Genomic DNA, 20,091 nt, shown 5'->3' on the forward strand with positions numbered 1-20,091 from the left:
ACTTTAATCTTGTCTATCGGTGTGGATCCCAACATTGCCTGCCAAACCACATTTGGGCTGAGATTCAGAACTTGTGACCAAGTCTTTAATCTTTTGCTCTCTTCTGGTCTAACTGAATATTCTCATTTCTCTTATCCTCACCAGCATAACAACTTATATTAGTCTGTTTTCATGCTGCTATAAAGAATTACATGAGACTAGGGTAATTTATAAACAAAACAGGTATAATTGACTCACACTCCTGCATGGCTGGGGAGGACTCAGGAAACTTATGATCATGGTGGAAGACAAAGGCGAATCAGGAACATCTTACATAGTGGCAGGAGACAGAGTGCATGCAGGGGAAACTGTCACTATTAAACCAAGATATTTCATCAAAATTCCCTGACTATCAGGAGAACAGCATGAGGAAAACTGCCTCCATGATTCACTCACCTCTCTTGACACATGGAAATTACAATTAGAGATGAGATTTGGGTGAGGACACAGAGCCAAACCGTATCACTGCTAGATTCAAAAGAAAGAAACCTGTAAGCCAGGGACTTAGCCCATCGGAGAAAGGTGCTGCTACTAATGCCCCAGATTGTTAGGATTACCTATGAAAATTAATAATAATTATGATGACTCCAGGGTAAAAGTCATAGTAGATTATGGAAATAATTCTAAGCTATATATCTAATAGTTTTTCCTTAAGATATCTTCCCAGAACTAGCTTAAGGCCACTTAGTAATACCTACTCTGCAACTGCCAAACTACACGGTAATTTGAGAGTTTAGGTATATACACTGATATATATACTAGGTTTATATAAATAGTAGGTGTATATATTTCACGAAAGGCCAAATTTTGGCAAATAGATACATGCAAACACAAAAAGGACAACCTTTCATTTTCACACAAGTTTCGAAACTTAATTTCTGCTGGCTTTTCCCTAGACGTCTTCCCACTCTTTTATTACTTCAAACAAATTTTATCTAAATTCTTGAGAAGCCTTTACTGAGATTTCTGTCAATGAACTAAGTGTTGCTGTGCCTAATGAAGTCCTCAAGTCACATATTTTGGTTTTTTTTTTTTGGCAAGCATACTTAGCGTGCTCATGAAAATGAGGAACTGTGCAATTCTGATGTTACCTTGTTTTGTTTCAACGATGTTTAATCTATTTCCCAAAGCCAAAACCACCTCCAGTTCAGAAACCGTTTTCCCATATGTGAGTATTCTCACATTTGGGAGTTCCTCTACCAAGAAGCAGTGACATTACATATACTATCTCATTTAATATCCACATCATAATATGAGGTGCTGAAGTAAGTATTCTCTTCATTTCACAGGGGAAAAAAGGACGATCCAGCTTCACAGCTTGCCCCACAATCCCAGAGCTAGTAGGTACAGAAACCAGTATTTAATTTTGATTGTTTGATTCCAAAGTCTATTCTCTTCCAACAAACCATTATTGCCAAAGGGAAAAAATTAAAAAGTAGTGCCAACCTGCATCCTGCTACATTACATAAGTAAAAGAACAGGTTTATCATCTTTAAAGGCAAACAGTTCCAAAGCTGTTTGTGCTCAAAGAGTAATTGGGCGCCAAGTATCCTGACTGAGGAGGAATAATCAGTAATTTGCTGCTGACAAGCAACCACTTACACCTCGCCCTGCTCCCATGCTTCCTGCCATCAGGAAGTGACCTCCCAGCACTCCTTCACATTCCACAGGCTAAAGCACCCCATTCATGCTCTTCTGCACCAAGCTCCTGCCACCACCCACCCTAGTGAAGCCTCAACATCCGCTTCCTTGCCCAGTGCTCTTTTCCACAACCTCTTAACCTCCAGTGACCTGTTCTCTGTAATTCACACACCCACAAGGACACTAAAAGTTCAAGCTATCTAACCCCTTTGCTTTTGCTTTTTGGCAATCCTTTTATTCAACTCTAGTTCACTCCTACTCTCATTTCCCACAGTGGCTATCTAAAAAGAATTCTAGTCTTTCTCTCAAGAACCCAGCTCCAAGCTTTCCCTCACTCTTACCAGAGGGCCCAGCCTCCTGATTCTGTGAGAGAAGTTCAAGACTCTGATCAGCACTGTCTTTATTCATTCTCCTCAACTTGTCTCCTGCCTCAGAAAAGGGGCCCTCTTCCTCTCAAAACCCTAACTCCACAGTAATCCTATAATCTCACTTCTGTCTCTTCTCCTTCTCTTTCCCTCTCTATTATTTTCATCATCACTCCTCCCACCTCACAATGTTGTTTCTTCTTCCTCTTGGTCTGCAAACAAGCTCCAAGCAAGGGTCCTACTATCCTCATGAGGTCCAAGGAGCAGAAAACCATGGCGGGGCGGGGGGGAAGGAGCAAGAGTTTACCTGATGGCGGGTGCTAGCACTGTACAAACCTCTTTAATGTTCACAACATCCCATGAGAAAATCACATGCAAAATCCACAAATCTATCACCATTTTCTGCATTTTTCAGATAGGAAAAGTAAAGTGTGTGGGTTAAATAATATACATGGTCATAGAACTAATGACTTGCAGAGCTAGCTGACCTGAAATGTATATACTTTTCCACTCCTGTAGATATAGCTCCACAGCACCATCTCATCATCCCAAATTCAACAAATGAAATTACCTCCAGGGACTTTAATACTAGGGATTTTTTTTTTTGAATCTCAAATTTAACACATGTCAAACTAAATTCACAATTCTGTTCCACCCCTAGATGCCCTGGCACATAAGAATACATAAATGTGCTGGTAACAACATTCTCCTAGTAACATGAGTGATGACTAATCCTCAATCCTTTCTTCCATATATCCAATCACCAAATGCTGCTGATTTCTCTCTATACCCTTCTTACATATCCATATAAGTCTCTTACTTCATCTCTGCTGTCATATTACATTAATTCCCCAGCTTCTGTGGCTCTAATTCTTTGCATGTAGAAACACCATAATAAAATTCCTAGAGGGCACCGTTGATCATGTCATTATCCAATTCGAAATCTTTAAATGGATTTTAAAAAGGGTCCAGGCCAGGCACGGTGGCTCACACCTGTAATCCCAGCATTTTGGGAGGCCAACGTAGGCGGATCACGAGGCCAAGAGATTGAGACCATCCTGGCCAACATGGTGAAATCCCGTCTGGTGGTGGTGGTGTGCACCTGTAGTCCCAGCTACTCAGGAGGCTAAGGCAGGAGAATTGCTTGAACCTGGGAGGCAGAGGTTGCAGTGAGCTGAGATCACGCCATTGCACTCCAGCCTGGTGCCTGCAGACAAAGTGAGACTCTGTCTCAAAAAAAAAGGAGGTCCAAACTCCATACTGCAAATAATTTGAGGCCTCCATGATGTGGCCATAAGGTACCTGGTGTGTCAGTCCAAGATGATACTATTTCTAATCTTGAACTCTGTACTTCAAAACTACTACACATTCCTGTAATTCCCCATTACTGTGTTTTTCTTTTACCTATATTTTCTGGCTGCATCATACCTTACCATTAAAACCCAGTTCAAATAACCTCCTCTCTTTAGGCATCTTTTGATGTCCCCAGCTGGAAGTCCTTCTCTGACTCTGTTCTCACAGCATTCTATCCTTACTGTACCTAAAGCCCTGGGCACATTCTCCTTAACATTATACTGATTATAAGTTATTTTTTGACATCCCCTTCTATTTTGTAAGTGTAACAAGAATACAAGATGATTTGATTGATGTTTGCATGCACTAAATTACTCCAGGAAGTTCTTTGCACTCAGAAGATACTCATTATTGGTAGAAAAGTTTAGAGAATCCAAAGTCCACATCAACATGAACTAAGTAAGTCACACCTTGTATATTATTTCAATTTGAAAAGCTGCTTTCTTTTTCATCTCTGGGAAATTTGCACAGCATCTGCACTGGCTCATGAAAATCATCTCTTATTCTGAAAGCATACACTTAAAACCTATTCTCAGGCTGTGAAGGACAACATGATAAGAAATGACTAAATTTTCCTACAAACAAGTGGCACTTAAAGCTTTGGTGACTGCACTGGCACAATGCTCTGTCACAACACTGGAAATCAGGGATCTAATCACCCAAAAAGGCACACTGCAGGAACAGACTAAAACAGTGCCATCCTCCAACTGTGCCGCCTTCTGCACAGACCACAAGTCTACTGTTGATTTTTTGTTTTGTTTTGGTACAGAGTCTCACTCTATTACCCAGGCTGGAGTGCAGTGTTGTGATCTCGGCTCACTGCAGCCTCCACCTCCTGAGCTAAGATGATCCTCCCACCTCAACCTCTCAAGTAGCTGGGACTACAGGTATACATCAATATGCCCGAATAATTTTGGGGGTTTCCCCATGTTTCCCAGGCTGGTCTCGAACTCCTGGGCTCAAGCAATCCACCTGCCTAGGCCTCTCACAAAGTGTTAGGGTTACACATAGGAGCCACCATGACCACTCAAGGCTGGTGTTTAAAGCAACAATTTTCCACAGGCTGCATGAGACACTAAAGAGCTCCATAAAATAAAAGAATCCTAGGGCCACCACCTAGGGGAGTTTACCTTAGTTCAAGGTCTGCGGTGGAGCCCAGTAATCAAATTTGTAAGGCTCCTCACAGTTGATTATGACACTGGGCAGTTTGGCAACTCCTGACTTCGAGAAATAGAATGCAGGTTTTGTGTGAGGAATTAAAGATTTAAACTATGTTTTAGTAGGAAATGCTTTATATTTCAATAAAATTTGTAAGGATCATCGTTACTTCCTTATTTGAAGTTCATGTGTGTTTCAATGGCAGCAATAGCACTCTCAGCACTGAGATGTTATCTCTGAGTCCCAAAAAGCAAGGATGACACCAAAGCTCTTCTCTCCACCGCTCCAGGAATCATGACTCAGCAACTATCCCAAATTCTATTCTTGACAAAGAAGTTGCTCCAAATTCCCCCTTTTTTAAGCCTTTTATTCCTAGGTAACTAATCAAGACAAACATTTCTTTTACTTATTGGTAAGGCCTGTGATTCAATTTTGTTCTTGTTTTCAAATTTCTCCCTCTCTATTCTGCTTCCTTTTCATCCCCAAATGTCTTCTTCCTTGCTCATACGTTTGTCCTTACTTTTTTACCAATGAGTTCCATTAATTTCTGAGTATCTATATCCTTCCTCCTAAAGCGCTTCTAACAGACACAATCTCCAGGGCTATTGCCTTTCTGGTCCAAACATTTTATGTCAAAATTGAAACTATATTTTTATTATTTCATTCACATTTTAAGAAGTGTTCTCTTGATGCATAAAGAATTCTGTGATGTGTCTAATCTTTGACTTACTGTGAACTAACAAAGACTTCCATGTTATAATTCATCACATATATGGATGCTGGGAGAAATCTCCTAAAGCACAATTGTAATCAAAAGCCTTGAGTGTTTTTTGAGAACCTACAAATTAAACTCTGTACTATATAGCAAAGTCTTCCATAATATTCTCTGGCTCTCAATCCTTATACTCCGGCTAAGAGGATATCACATCCTGGTATTCTTCAATATCATAAATATCAAGGTAATGAAACTTCAAGTGTGCAATCAGTATGACTGATTGCATAGTACCCATATGACTTCAGAAAAATCATTCACCTCTGGGTCTAAAGGAAATTATCAGCATTACCTCCCATGCTCACCAAAGTCTCTTTCTACTCTAGTATACTCAATTTGCAATTTGGGAAACCAAGCCAACATTTCTAGGTCAGAAGTAGCATTTTCTGATCATTCAGGAAATAAAAAACAAAATCAAAAACAGCTCATGTTGTTCCTCCCCACACTCACATGTACATAAAGTGGCAAAAGAAAGATCTTAGAATTATAGAAATTAGAACGGCAGCTCCCAGAGAGAAAGAGATAAACTACTCCACACCAAGAAAACACCTCTGATACAATACCATCCTCAAAGGCTATTTTAAAGCTGATGAAGAATTTAGATTACCCTATATTCAACATGGGGAGAGAAACTCCACAAAGAAAACCAGGAAAACGCCAAAAAAAAAAAAAAACCAGGCCAGTGGACTGAACTTTGAGAAACGATCTATTACTACTGACCTCTTTCCAATTAACAAGTCCAAGCTGTGCACATAACACCCACAAGGGCAACCACTTATTTTTCTAGGATCTGATGTTAACCAATAGGCATCCAGCTAGGCCTAGTCTAGCTTGAATATGTTCTCTTAGCATAACAAGTTTTGTTTCTACACCATTCAAAACAATTGTGATTTCACTGTCATTGGTTGTTTAATGTTGGTGTCCTCCAATAAAAATTTAAACTACCTTATGCCACACATAGTGGCTTAGATCTGGTTGATACTTGAGTATTTACGGAATAAATGAGTTATACAACCAGGAAATGCAGGCACAGACAGGTTTAAAAGAGAGGCAAGAGAAAACTACAAAGCGGGTTTCTGACTCTAATTCCCATCGTCCTTTGGCTTTAACAATGTTGCTATAATAGAAGAGCAAAAAACCTCTCCTATTATGAGTCTTCAATAACACTCCACCATGGTTCATACAGTGGATCCTGGGTAGGTCAGGTGGACCAACTTCATCACTGCTCTGCCCGTATCCACAAATCTGCCAGTAATATTGCTTTTGGGATTACCAATATATTTTATAATATATTAATTTACAAATATAAAACTTGCAAACAATTAGGGTCAAGTATATATTTCTGCATCCCAAATTAGTGTGGGCCATAGCATTTATTGCACTATCTAATTATTTTGTTGAGATTATTTTTTACTAACCACAGGTAAAAGTCCTCCTTGACTATCCACTTCCCTGAAATAATCCTTTTTTAAAGTCATGTTACTTTAAAAGGGGGGTATCGTTACCACCTTATCCTTTAGTTTGTAAACTTCTTGTGCGCAAAATTTTAACCACCTTTTTCATAAGCACAGTTCTTGTCACATAACAGGTAGTCAATAAATATTGAATAAATGCAAAAATAATAAATTTTTAACTCTGGTTTGAAATTTATTTTGATATATATAAATATTTCTAAGACATTTTTTTTCAAATTTTTGAGATTGGAGTTTCACTTAGTCTCCTAGACAATAGCGCAGTGGCATGATCTCAGCTCACTGGAACCTCTGACTCCCAGGTTCAAGCAATTCTCCCACCTCAACATCCAAGTAGCTGAGGCTACAGGAGCATGCCACTATGCCTGGCTAAATTTTCTATTTTTAGTAGAGACAGGGTTTCACCATGTTGGCCTGGCAGGTCTCGAACTCCTGACTTCAGGTGATAACACCTGCCTCGGCCTCCCAAAGTGCTGGGATTACAGGTGTGAGCTACTGTGCCCAGCCAAAAATTTGTTCTAAATGATTCTAAAATACATGTACAAATTATTTATGTGTATATGTGTGTGTATGAATGTAAATATATGACCTCTTTCCCTCTGAAAATTTAGCCTACTGAAAAGAACCATCATAGATATCATCAAGTAAGTACATATATTATTTTTATGTAAGGCTCTAAAATTCTACTTACCCAAAAGCAATTCATTTCTGTAAAAGTTTAATAGGTTTTGCCAGGGGCGGGGGGAAGCAGTTATTCACTCAACAAACATTTATTAAATCTTTGCTACAAATAAAGCTCTAAAGTACTGTGTAGGAATAGGAATATGAGTAAAACTTTCAGACCTCAAAAAGCATATAATTTGCTACAGGAGATAAGAGAGTGAGCCCTCTGTACAAAAGACTGGGCTATTTTTTGTTTGGCAGAACAAAGTCACAAAAAAAGAAGTTTCAGGGGATTCATGTATATCAATAAGTTAAAAGATAAATTTCTTTCCAGGCTTGTGACATGACAAGGTTTCAGGTTGTTTTTTAATGAAAGCCTGAAATATGAAACACCTAAGTGTTTGAATTTCAAATTAAGTCAAATAATGTGCTTCACAATACGAGGCTAATATGATAAAAGCATCTCTCTCAAGCAGCATGTTTTGTTTAAGAAAGGAACACCACCTGAAATGTGCAACTTTCCCAGCTGCTTCAATCCTTAATTGTGGGTGGTTTCTGTGTGGGTACAAAAATAAGGGTGGTTTTTTAAAAAAAAAAAGGAAAACAATAATACAATTGTCCAACTGAGAGCTATTAAAAAGTAAAATATGCTTCCTCTGCAGAGTTAAAAAGAAAATGTTATTTGTATAAACAATTTAGGCATTTAGAAATGTTCCGCTTTAATACACGACTTCCTGATTTATATAACCACATTTAAGTGGTTGTAATGAGGGTCTGTAAAAACTGATGGATACTTTTTTGATTCAACAAATGAGAAGGTAATTTACTTCCTTGAATTTAATAAAATATCACAGGTCTCTTTTAGAAAAGTTCAGCTGTGGTTGATAATGGCATTGCTTTGATTTACAAACTTTTTTCTAAAAATGCCCAAGAAGAATCTCATGGCTACAAACAACTTCACATTTTCTTTTTCTTAAGAGACAGGGTCTTGCCATGTCACCCAGGCAGGAGTACAGTGGTGTGACCAGAGCTTAATGTAACTTCAACTCTTAGGGTCAAGGGATCCTCCAGCCTCAGCCTCCTGAGTAGTTAGGTCTATAAGTGTATGCCACCATGCCTGACTAGACTTTTACCTTTTACAGAGATGGGGACTCATCCAGGCTGGTCTCAGACTCCTGGTCTCAAGCATTCCTCCCGCCATGGCCTCTCCAAGCACTAGGATTACAGGTGTGAGCTATCACACCCCGCCCAGTTCCACTTTTTGTATCACAATATAACTAGACAAATATTAAGAGTAAACCTTAAGAATGCATATTTGTAGCTCACAGCCAATTCTGAAGAAAATTTTCACGGAAGCATTTTCAATAATTTAATCATTTAATTAGTTTAAGTCAAAAAAACAAAATAGGTCCTTTTTTATCAAAAATTGTTAACAATCTTTTAAATGCATTTTCTGCATTTATTATGCCGGTTATAACGTTCAGCCTGAAGAGCAGGCTATTATCTCTCAAAATGCTTCTACACTAGAGAGGAATCCTTTCAACATACACCAAGTGAACTGTTTCCCATTCTTCCCACCCTAGACTATATTCTTATTTCTCATTTGGGAAACAGAATCAAATATTACCTTTCCATTTAGCCTAAAAGATACATCTTCAAAGTGAAAATTTTATGCCTTTTCTCCACAGTAACTCTTCAACAAAGAAACTGAAGGAGACTTTCCAACCACTCCCTTGAAAAAATTCTTCTTGACACCCTCAGAGCAGGTATCCAAGCTCACTCTCAGGATTCTGTCTACAGACCAAGGTGAGTCACTTCACCTCAGTAGCCTGCTGATACACACCCAGACTCAGAGATGTAATCAAACAATAAATATCTGCACCTCGGCAAAGCACTGCCAGCACAGGAAAACACAGTGAAGTTCCTGTGACTTGAATTGACAATATTTAACCCTATCTCCTATACCTTCACTTTTCAACACATTCTCCTAACGACAGAACAAGAAATAAAAATGTCAGGTGCACCTCAACCAATGCCGTACACAAAATTTGGTTCAGGTTCAATCTCTTATCCATCAATCTCTCATCCATCATGTACAATTTGTACAAACATTTCCATATAAAAGTTTCTCTTTAAAAATATGACATGCTCTTCGTGCTTTTTTTTTATTTTTTTATTTTTTAGATAGAGTTTCACTTTGTTGCCCAGACTGGAGTGCAGTGGTGCAATCTCAGCTCACTGCAACCTCTGCCCCCTTGATTCAAGCAGTTCTCCTGCCTCAGCTTCCTGAATAGCTGGGATTACAGGCACACACCACCATGCCCAGATAATTTCTGTATTTTTAGAAGAGAAAGGTTTGTTGACCAGGCAAGTCTTGAACTCCTGACCTCAGGTGATCCGCCTGCCCAGGCCTCCCAAAGTGCTGGGATTACAAGCCCCCAGGCCAGGCCAATGCTAACAATTAAGCACTACTTTCCTTGTTGCTATGTCTGCATATCTGCATTCAAAACAAAGTAAACAAGGGACCAGCAATACACTAGTTAAGTCAGAAATAGGTGGGTGACTGTTACAAAATATAGTTTGATCTGAACTACCTGACTGACTCATTTCTTTACTCAGAATTTGGAGCTATTACCTTAGTTGACAAATGGCAGTGTGTTTTCTGTCACTACCACAGGAATTTTCTGTTTAGGTGTGTCTAAAGAAATGAAGTCTCCACCAAAAATATTTACTAGCAAACTGACTCTCCTTCTTGGTAAATGTTTAATCTCTTGAGTGCAAAGCTCATGCTGTCCAAGACTTTCCTGAGAGTCTAGGCCATCATACAACATCACTGATCAAGCTGTTTATGCACAATTGCAACTGGACTTTCCAAAGGTTTCCAAGATTACAGAGAATGAATAAACTTTGCCATATTAATGACTAACATTTTTGTATAAACAATTAGCACTAGTCGTATAACACAACTGTATAATAATTGGCACTAGTTCAGTTTGACTAACAATATCTAGATTTTTTTAAAACCTAGACATCTTCTCATTTTTAATCTGTGATTTAAAATGATTTCAAATTATAAGTACTTAATACAAAAAGTAGAGTAACTTGCATGCTCCAGCCTTGGTGTTGATAAAAATTCTCAAGTGATTGTGCTAAGATTTACAGCTTTTTATTATCCTATACACTAATGTGCTAAATCAATGTAGCTAAACAACCCGTCTCACAGGCAGATTCACAGTAATATCTTTGGGCATCTGGCCATTTGAACTAACCCACCATAAACAGTGCTTTCAAAAGTGTACGATTTTAGTTTCTGCACAAATAGTCTTTTATTTCCTATCCATAAGGTTTTAAGGCTGGGCAAATAACTCATGTTGGAATATTATCAATTCCCATGCAAGAGTGTGCTCCAGGACTGATGCAATGGGTATTGTTTTTGTATTTACATACATGTTACTTGTGTGATTACAGTTAAATAATGGTACCTTTTGTATTTGGTCTACCCTTATAAATTTATCATACGAGAGGAGGCTTGAATCTTGTACCGGTTTATAATCACTCCCCTCTCCTTCATCACTGATTTCTGAACCCCAAGTGTTTAGCACTGTACTCCTAACTCAATGTCTTCTTTACTTGGTTCAAAAATCCAAAGCCAAGTAAAAAGTGGGCAGTTAGTGCAGCTGTGGGAAGTTAATTGGATGGACTCAATAGCCACTTCCCACTCACTCAACACTGCACTGAGCAGATGAAAGGGAACAAGCCAAAGCTCACCTGCAGCTCATTTATCCTTAGCGAAGGGAGGGCAATGGCCTCTTGATGCTCTTCGATGAAAAGGGAGATGCTAAAAAAAAAAATAGTACAGGACGCTGCCCTGCTTGGGACTTCAGTCCTGACCTGCTCTCTGAGCCACAGGAATTCCCCACTGGGTCCTGAACAACGAGTCCCATTTTGCCTCCTTCCAAGCCAGCAATGTGTCACTGGTACAAAACAAACAAAACAAAAAACCCAGCAAGCCCAAGGCCAAAAGGGTGGGGACAGAGGGAACCAGTCAAGGGCCGGGGCAGATGTACAGGCCAGACATGGGCCTACACATCCAACACACTCCCAGAACAACTTTCATAATTAGCCACTGTGCTGATACAGTAACACCATCTTCTCTTCCTTACTTTGCCCAAAACCTTTTTTCATCCTCTTCCACTGTAAGCATAATGAAAGCAGACATCTTAATTCATCTTCCTATTGCCCTCTTACCCATTCATTCCCACCACCACACCTTACACACAGGAGGCCTACCAATGTCTTGACTTTTCAAGTCCTTTTGTGCTGACATGACACACATGCAAAAGATGAGCTTCTTTTTAAGTCATAGTATTTTGTGGCTATGTCATCATTAAGTCTCATGCCTACTCCAGCTGAGGGTGTTGTGGGGCTATTGCTCACCACTCAGAGTCACAGCTGTCCCTGCCTCATTTCTCTTTCATTAAATCAGTGCAATAACGAAGTTGCTGGAACTCAGGCTTCAACAAGGTAATATAAAGACAGCAGAATCACTGTACCTTCCCACATGGAACTGAAGCTGATAAAGGTGGATAAGCTTGATCCTTGAGCTCCACCCATACCAGCCACACACATTAGTCCCAGGGATACATTTTCCAGTTCGCTGTCCTTGATAGAACAGCTTGGGATAATCTGATAATCTTTCAGGTTGGGGATGATTCTTCAGAGCCTCCTCCTACTACTTCTTTATTATCTACATAATTTATTTACAAATGTTTAGAGTGTATATGGGAGCTCAGGTAAAGGGTAAAATGTGTTGAATGGGATATTGAAACATATCTATATTTTTACACGAGTTGTTCCAGAAATATTTTATACTTATAAGTCATTTTCCTCTAAGTTTTCCTAATAGCATTGCTATTAAAATCAGATTCCCAATGCAAAGGGATTAAATAGGTGTCCTGATTTAAAATTAGCAAGCAACATTACATCACTTTTGTAGATGCTTCATTTCCTGATCTCCAACCTGAAATTTAACTTCTCAAAGCCCCTATGGCATTAGAATTTAATGTAATATTCATTGCTTGTAAGCCTTCACCTACTGATCAATTCACACCTCTCAAATCTAACATGCAACAGCTGCACAACAATGTTCACTTAGCCAAAGTGGAAAGAGTCAAACAAACCACTTTTGAGATATCAAGTTCACTACAACTTGGGGAAATTATCTAACATCTGCTTAGAAGGCTGCATAGCATAATGATTAAAAACCCTGCGTCGCAGTTACTACATGCATGTGTGACTTTAAGATGTCTTTTAAGTAAGAAGCTTGGTGGAAATGGAAATATACAGAAAGATGTTTACTGTACTCTTAACAATAACAGGTAAGGGGTCAACCACAAGTAGCCTGAACATACTATAGGGATTATTTCATAAATTCATGTATATAAACCTGATGAAATAAACTCATAAAACCATTAAAGTTATATTAGCTGTGGTAACCCAGAAGTATTTGCTATAATCTTTTTTCCAAAGAAAAAATATCAAATTATATATATCATTGTGTTATAAAAATATGTGTATAAGTGAAAAAAAATTAAAGTTTATAAGGACAATTAGGTCATTTATTCAATAATTTATCTGAGGGTCTACTGTTAGGATCTGGGTCAAGTGCTAAGGCTAAAAGGGTTAAAATAAATATCTGGCCTCTGCCTTCATGGAATTTATAGCTGAATATAACTAAGTGAAGGCTGACCACAGTGGATCACACTTGTAATCCCAGCACCTTGGGAGGCTGAAGCAAGCAGATCACCTGAGGTAAGGAGGTCAAGACCAGCCTGGCCAACGTGGGGAAACCCCGTCTCTACTAAAAATACAAAAATTAGCCGGGTGTGGTGGCATATGCCTATAATCCCAGTTACTCAGGAGGCTGAGGCATGAAAATCACTGGAAACCAGGAGGCAGAGGTTGCAGTGAGCCGAGACTGCGTCACTGGACTCCAGCCTGGGCAACAGAGCAAGATTCTGTCTCAAAATAAACAACTAAGTGAAAATAACTGTTATCTAAATAATGTGATATCTTTTCTAAATAATAATGCTAATATATTTGTATTTTAGTAATATAATCTAGGCTTTTATCAAGCTAAGTGTATACTACAAAGCCTATGTTGAGGATCAGACATTTATAACACAAACGTCAAGAAATGACAAGCGAAATGACCACTATTGTTCCAAATGTTGGCAGTGCATGATCCCTAATGCTGCCCTTTGCCAGCTATCCTGTGAGGAGGAAGAAGTGATGCCGCTGAGGGGCATGTGGTAGGGCTCTCCCTTATTCCTGGAGGTGCCCTAACTATACCTCAGCCAAGTAACAGGCAAGGCTGGACCATCCTTCATCACAAAACTGAGGGCCGAAGGAGAACAGCCACCACCACACTCCCCTCTGATTAACACTCCTAAAAAAGCAAGCAAAGAGAGTGACCACTTGGCATATATCTGCTCAGAAAGACTGCCAATATGATCACAATGATGTATGCTTCGCGTAAATTCCACATGCAGAGACAGCTTGTCTAAGGACTCTCCACCCTGCCCAGCGATTTCTCCAAAAGGAGCTCTTATGAGCCCAGGCAAGCTAAAGCCCCACAATGAATCCAGCACTCACTCATTCAGCCTAACTTCTAGTGACAGCCTTCTTTTTGTGGGGGTAACATTGCCCTTTTGTTTCACAGCTAGGTCTGTGCTAGGACTTGCTACTTAAGTATACAAAGCGAACAAAATATACCTTCTAGAAATATAGACCTAACTGCTAGAACTATAAAAGAAAAAGAAAGGGCAGAGGAAGAAGAAGACTGTGATTGTGGAGGCGTATGAAGGAGATTATAAATCCCTGCTTCTCAGAGCATGGTCCGTAGGCTAGCAGCAAGGACATCACCTTCAAATCTATTAGAAATGCAAATCTTACACACAACCCAAGACCTGCAATTAATAAGATTTCCAGATGTTTCCTGTAGACATTAAAGTTGAGGAATTACCATTCTAAGTGTTTGTAATATTGTATTTTTAATGCCCAGAAAAAGGGTATTTTCATACTTCTAAATGTAATACCCTCTAAAATATACATACATATTTTACATACTCTTTTGATTATATGGCATATCTCTAATCCAGCCTACAAAGGGACCACACATATATAAACTGGAAAATGTAGGGGTCTTTAAAAGGTGGGGGGTGGGAGGATTTACAAGAATCAGACCTTCAAACAATAAAAACTCAGATATAGATAAAACTTCAGAGACCATATAACCTAACCTCTTCATTTTATGGAAGGCGAATCCTTCTGATTCAGAAAGGAGCATGCTTTCTCCAGGGACAGATTGCCAAATTATTGAGGCAACATCAGATTAGGGTTCAAGTCTCCTGATTCCCAGTAATGTTTTGCATCCTGCCAAAACACTGGTTTAGGGAATCATGACTGATTTGTTTTCTTTAAAAACAAATATTCAAGTTAAAAAAGAATTAAGAGGAAAAAAAGTAAGATAATTTTTAAAACCAGTGCCTGGTATATTTAATAGTAGGTACCTTATATATATTTGTTTGAATGAATGATTCAAAGCAGGGCTGACCTAAGTTACAGAATGATTAGGTCATTTCCTTATGGAAAAAAAAAAAGAAAAAATAGAGCTTCGATTTAAAAACAATTCATAGTATTTTCGGTGGCTCACACCTATAATCCCAGCACTTTGAGAAACAGAGGCAGGTGGATCACCTGAGGTCAGGAGACCAAGACCAGCCAGGCCAAAATGGTGAAACCCCGTCTTTACTAGTAAAGTACAAAAATTAGCTGGGCATGGTGGCAGGTGCCTGTTATCTCAGCTACTTGGGAGGCTGAGGCAGGAGAACCACTTGAACCCGGGAGGCGGAGGTTGCAGTGAGCCAAGATTGTGACACTGTACTCCAGCCTGGACAAGAGCAAGACTCTCAAAAAAAAAAAAAAAAAAAAAATCCACAGAAACACAAAATCACCCTTAAAGTTTCATCAAAGTCAGAAAATATTTTAGATGTTTATTATTTAGGTGTGTGCCTATCTGATTTCAGTAAAATAAATATTAGAAGTAGAACTTTCTAAATTATTACTTAAGATATTGAAGAACAATAGTACTTACCAATACTAATTTCATCATCTGTTTCAGCATCACCAATACATTCAAATTGGAAATCTTGTAATGACTGGGAAAATTTCTGCACTGCCATAGACAGATCTGCAATCAAAAGCAAAAAAATCCATAAGATGAGGTTCCATTGAATCCTGAACAGTTTCCAAATGTAACATTATATAACTTTGATTCTAGTATTATATTAACCAGGATCCTTTAAAATCCAGTTTGACTAATGTAACCAAAATTTAAAGACACTACTATATAAATACTGAAAATGGATCTGGTCTGCTCTATACAGCGGAGATTTACTACTTTAAGAGAGTGTATTATCTGGAAGCCAGTTTACCAAAGCCTTTTTCAAGGAACTACGACTCACTCACCATAAACGGAGCATTTTTAAGTTCCAAGATACAGGGGTAGGATGTGCAAGTTTGTTACATAGGTAAACGCATGCGATGGTGGTTTGCCGCACCTATCACAACCCATCACCTAGGTATTAAGCCCAGCATGCATTAGCTATTTTTCCTGATGTTCTCCATCTCCCCACACCTACCCCCAAAACAGGCCCCAGTGTAGGTTGTTCCCCTCCCTGTGGCCATGTGTTCTCACTGTTCAGCTAATGGAGCATTTTTTTTAAAGACAGAATTCTACTGAGCTTGCTGGTGAAGGAAAAAAAGCCAATAGTTGATTATAAAGAGTCACCAATAATTTTCTGCACAAACTGAAAAAAGTAGGAAATGTGTTTTTACCAATAAACTGCTGATTTTGGTCAAGAAGGTGAAAGATGAACTGAAAGCCTGTTTACAAATAACTTTGAGAGTCTCATTAAATATGCTCTCGAATCCTGACTTCAGTCTGAACAAGGCTCAGAGTCTGACTAAACCCAGAAAAATAATTCTTTATTTATGGGCAGAAAAAGAAAAGCCCGGAATAATAAGAAGTAAATCCCTGGGAGTCAACAGGCCAGGATGCAACCTAACCAAGTGATTAGGAATGCAGACTCTGGAGCCAGGCTGCCTGGGTGGAAATCCAAGCCCCACCACTTACTTGCCATGTGACCTTGGACAAATTATTTAACTCCTCTGGGCCTTTGATTCCTCACACAGTCAAGCTCCACAGAGCAAACAACATATCCCACAGTGGTTCCATTAGACTACGGCAGCTTCCCTACACAGGTGCATCTTTTTAAAAAATCTTTTCTACTGTATTTTTACTGTACCTCTTCTATGTGTGGATATGTTTAGATATACATACTTGCCATTGTGTTACTATGCCTACAGAATTCAGTACAGTAACGTGCTGTAAAGATTTGTAGCCTAGATGGTATACCTACTTCACTATACAGACAAGGTGTGTAGTAGGCTAAACCATCTAGGCTTGTGTAAGTATATTCTATGATGTTTGTACAATGACAAAACAGCCTAAGGACATTTTCTCAAAATGTGTCCTGGTTGTTAAGCAATGCATAACTATATGTAAAATGGGAAGATGACATAAACACCTTATAGAATTGTTTGGAGGATTATATAATATTTGCAAAGGGTTTAAACTGTGCCTGGCACTTAATAAACCCTACTTAAGTCTAATAAACAAAAATAAATCAACTTCACAGTATAGCATCAGGAAAATCTTAAAGGTCCCATCTTTCAGAGCTACTCTGATCATTTACGTCAACCCAGCCACAGATGTCTACGTGAATAAGAAAACAGGCTTTTCTGGAATTCACTCTACACTTCATTTAACAGTGTCTCTTTTGCATGGGTTCAGGTCTAATATCTGAGTCCTTACATTTAATCAACGAATAGGAACTGATAAATTCTCCCTCCCTGTGCAAATTTCAGTCAGGCCCCTTTAAGCCCTCTTCTTGACTAGGCCTCCACCTTGTCCCTGAGCCTTGCTCGGCCTGAGAGCCCAGTTTTAGCAAGCATCCTACTAAGCCAGTCTAGAAAGAATCCCCTACCCTCAATATCTGCTCAAATTCCTCATCCCCCACCTCTGATGGAGAAGTCTGTAGCCTTGAAGATAGGCAAGAATCCTTCTACCATTGATGTCTCTTCTTAGTCATTTTCCATCCACCCAATATCCCACATCCTGCTTTTTGGCTGTAAATTCCCACTTGTTCTTGTATTTAGAGTTGAGCAAGATCTGTCTCATCTACTGACACAGTCTTTATGCCTGCTGTGATAGTCCTGAATAACGTCTTCCTTACCATTTTTACAGATATCAAAGTATTTTTTTATTTAACAAAATAATTTTGGTCTTATGCCTAGTCATAACTCCAGGACTTACTGTGGCAGCCCCTGCATTCATGAAACCCCAAGCCTAAATACCTATCCACGTGGATACTCAAGAGTGAACAGATCTACAAACAGGAAGGTCACATGTTGTACCACTGTCCACTAAAGAACTACCAACCCACTCACCAAGGACAATTCCGTAGACCACCAACCTCAAGTTTCAGAGAAGCTTTTTTTTTTAAACATACATTAATTTCATTTTTAATTCTGGGTGCTCTCCCTGGGACTTGGGAAAAGCATTCCATTTAACACCCCTTTATTTGTATGTATAGTATAAAATCAAGGCCTTATGCTTTGCTGGGTTTAAGGTCCCAAATGTAATTCCTACAGCAGAGTCGAGACTGGGGATACACAGGCAGATCAAGATGCTTGGGAACACTGCAATGGACATCCTTCCTTCTCTTCCCTCCTCACCACCACCAAGAGTTCTTCTGAACTTCCCTCAAACTCAGAGGAGCTGATTGGAAGCTCTGTCCTAGGGAATTGATGACACAGCCTCCCATTTCTTCCCAGACTGTTCTTGACTTCCCAAGACCTTGCACTTTGACTGAAAAAGGTAAAGTATTTTGTCCCTTCACAGAGATCACTGTGAATGCACAACAGTAATTCCCATCCCCAAAAAAAACACAGTGGCCCACTTAAAGGCTATTCTGTCAAGTCATTCAGTATAAGTGCTGAAGGCAGATTAACTGCATTAGAATCCTGCTTCTACCAATAATTAGTGTCATGACTGTGGGTAAGTTCCATAACCTCTCAGTACCCTCATCTGTTAAGTGAAACCACCTCTGAGGTTTATAGTGAGGAGAATATGAGTTAATATAGATAAAGAACTTAGAACAGTATCAGACAAACAGAAAGCACTCAGGACATGTTGACTATGTACATGTTCGAAACCTAAGAAAGGAAAAAGAAAAATTACAGTTACGAAGATGGCAATTCTTGGACCTTAGACAACCTTGGAAAGTGCTGAAGACAATCTGTTGATAACAGTTTGAATTTTCTTGCGACAGTGCAAAGCCATCAAGCTGTGACAGTATTATTATTCAGCATTTCTGTGAAAGAGATGGGTGTCTATTTCAACACTGGATGGACTGAAGAATGCATGAATGATCCCTTCGCAGTCCTCTGAAAGCATAATGAGAGACAGGGTTATACAAGAAAATATGGCTCTCAACTAATTCAAATAATTCTAAGAATGAAGGGGAAGTCTGAAATATGACACATTTTCAACTTCAAGTGTTTTTGAGTTCTTGATCTTCTTGCTATTTATTCTCATTTTCCTAATGCCGAAGTAATGATGAGGTTAAAAAAACCATCAAGCAAAGAACTTATGATATTTTTGTCTGTAATAACAATCAATCTCTAAAATAAAGAATCCAGCTCATGCTTTTAATCTTGGCTCCATCTACTACTGAGTGTGCAATTTTGAATTAGAAAGCCCAACATTTCCATTAATTTAAAATCACATGAGACACAATATTTTCCTAATTGTCTAAATAAAGTTTCTAAACCACTACCAAGCACAAAAAACAGAAGAGCTATTTCTAAAACCTTTTAAATAAAGTCCATCCACATCATAATAGAAAGACCTTGATTTTAAAACCTAATAAATTTTTTGATTTTTTGTTGAATTTTAATGTATCATACTAAAGAGTCAACTTTTTCTCTTAAATATAAGATGAAAGATCCCATGCCATCAATCTAGTTTAGACAGGGGTGTCTCACCCTGTTACTACCCAACATTCATTTATTGGTGAGCAAGTTGTGCACAGTAAAGACGCTTCACGTCACACACACACACACACACCCCACATCCTTCCCATTTACCTAACTTGAAAGTTAAGCATCGAATGTCTTCACATGCATTCACATTATAACTCTGAAGAAGTTATACTGGGCTTTAATAAGTCAACAGTGTTTTCATATCAGAATTAACCTCCAGCTTCCATGATTGGAGGATGCTAATGAAACAGTAAAACTTCATTTCATTAGAGGAATTCGAAACACCTATAATTAAATAAATATTGAGTTACAACTTTTCTTGTGCACAGACTTAAGAACTAAGGTCTCCTGTGACTTTAGAAGTGTTAATGGAATTACTTTTACAATGTTAGTTAAGGGAGCGGGCTACATATATTTACGTCAGAACAAGTACAACCAGTCAGTCCATTAGTATAAGGTA

At 38.8% G+C, this 20,091-nt stretch overlaps 1 protein-coding gene across 1 annotated transcript in view; it reads right to left on the minus strand.

Annotated features, from left to right (window-relative positions):
* Positions 1-20,091, minus strand: part of ARHGAP42 (Rho GTPase activating protein 42) — a 304,364-nt gene that overhangs the window by 210,468 nt on the left and 73,805 nt on the right. Inside the window, exon 2 of the mRNA XM_032295706.1 lies at positions 15,619-15,714. Coding sequence (XP_032151597.1) covers positions 15,619-15,714 — 96 coding nt within the window. The remainder of the gene's footprint in view (positions 1-15,618; positions 15,715-20,091) is intronic.

Source organism: Sapajus apella, unplaced genomic scaffold, assembly GCF_009761245.1.
Source record: "Sapajus apella isolate SASKATOON/1434 unplaced genomic scaffold, GSC_monkey_1.0 scaffold34, whole genome shotgun sequence".
NCBI lineage: Eukaryota > Metazoa > Chordata > Mammalia > Primates > Cebidae > Sapajus > Sapajus apella.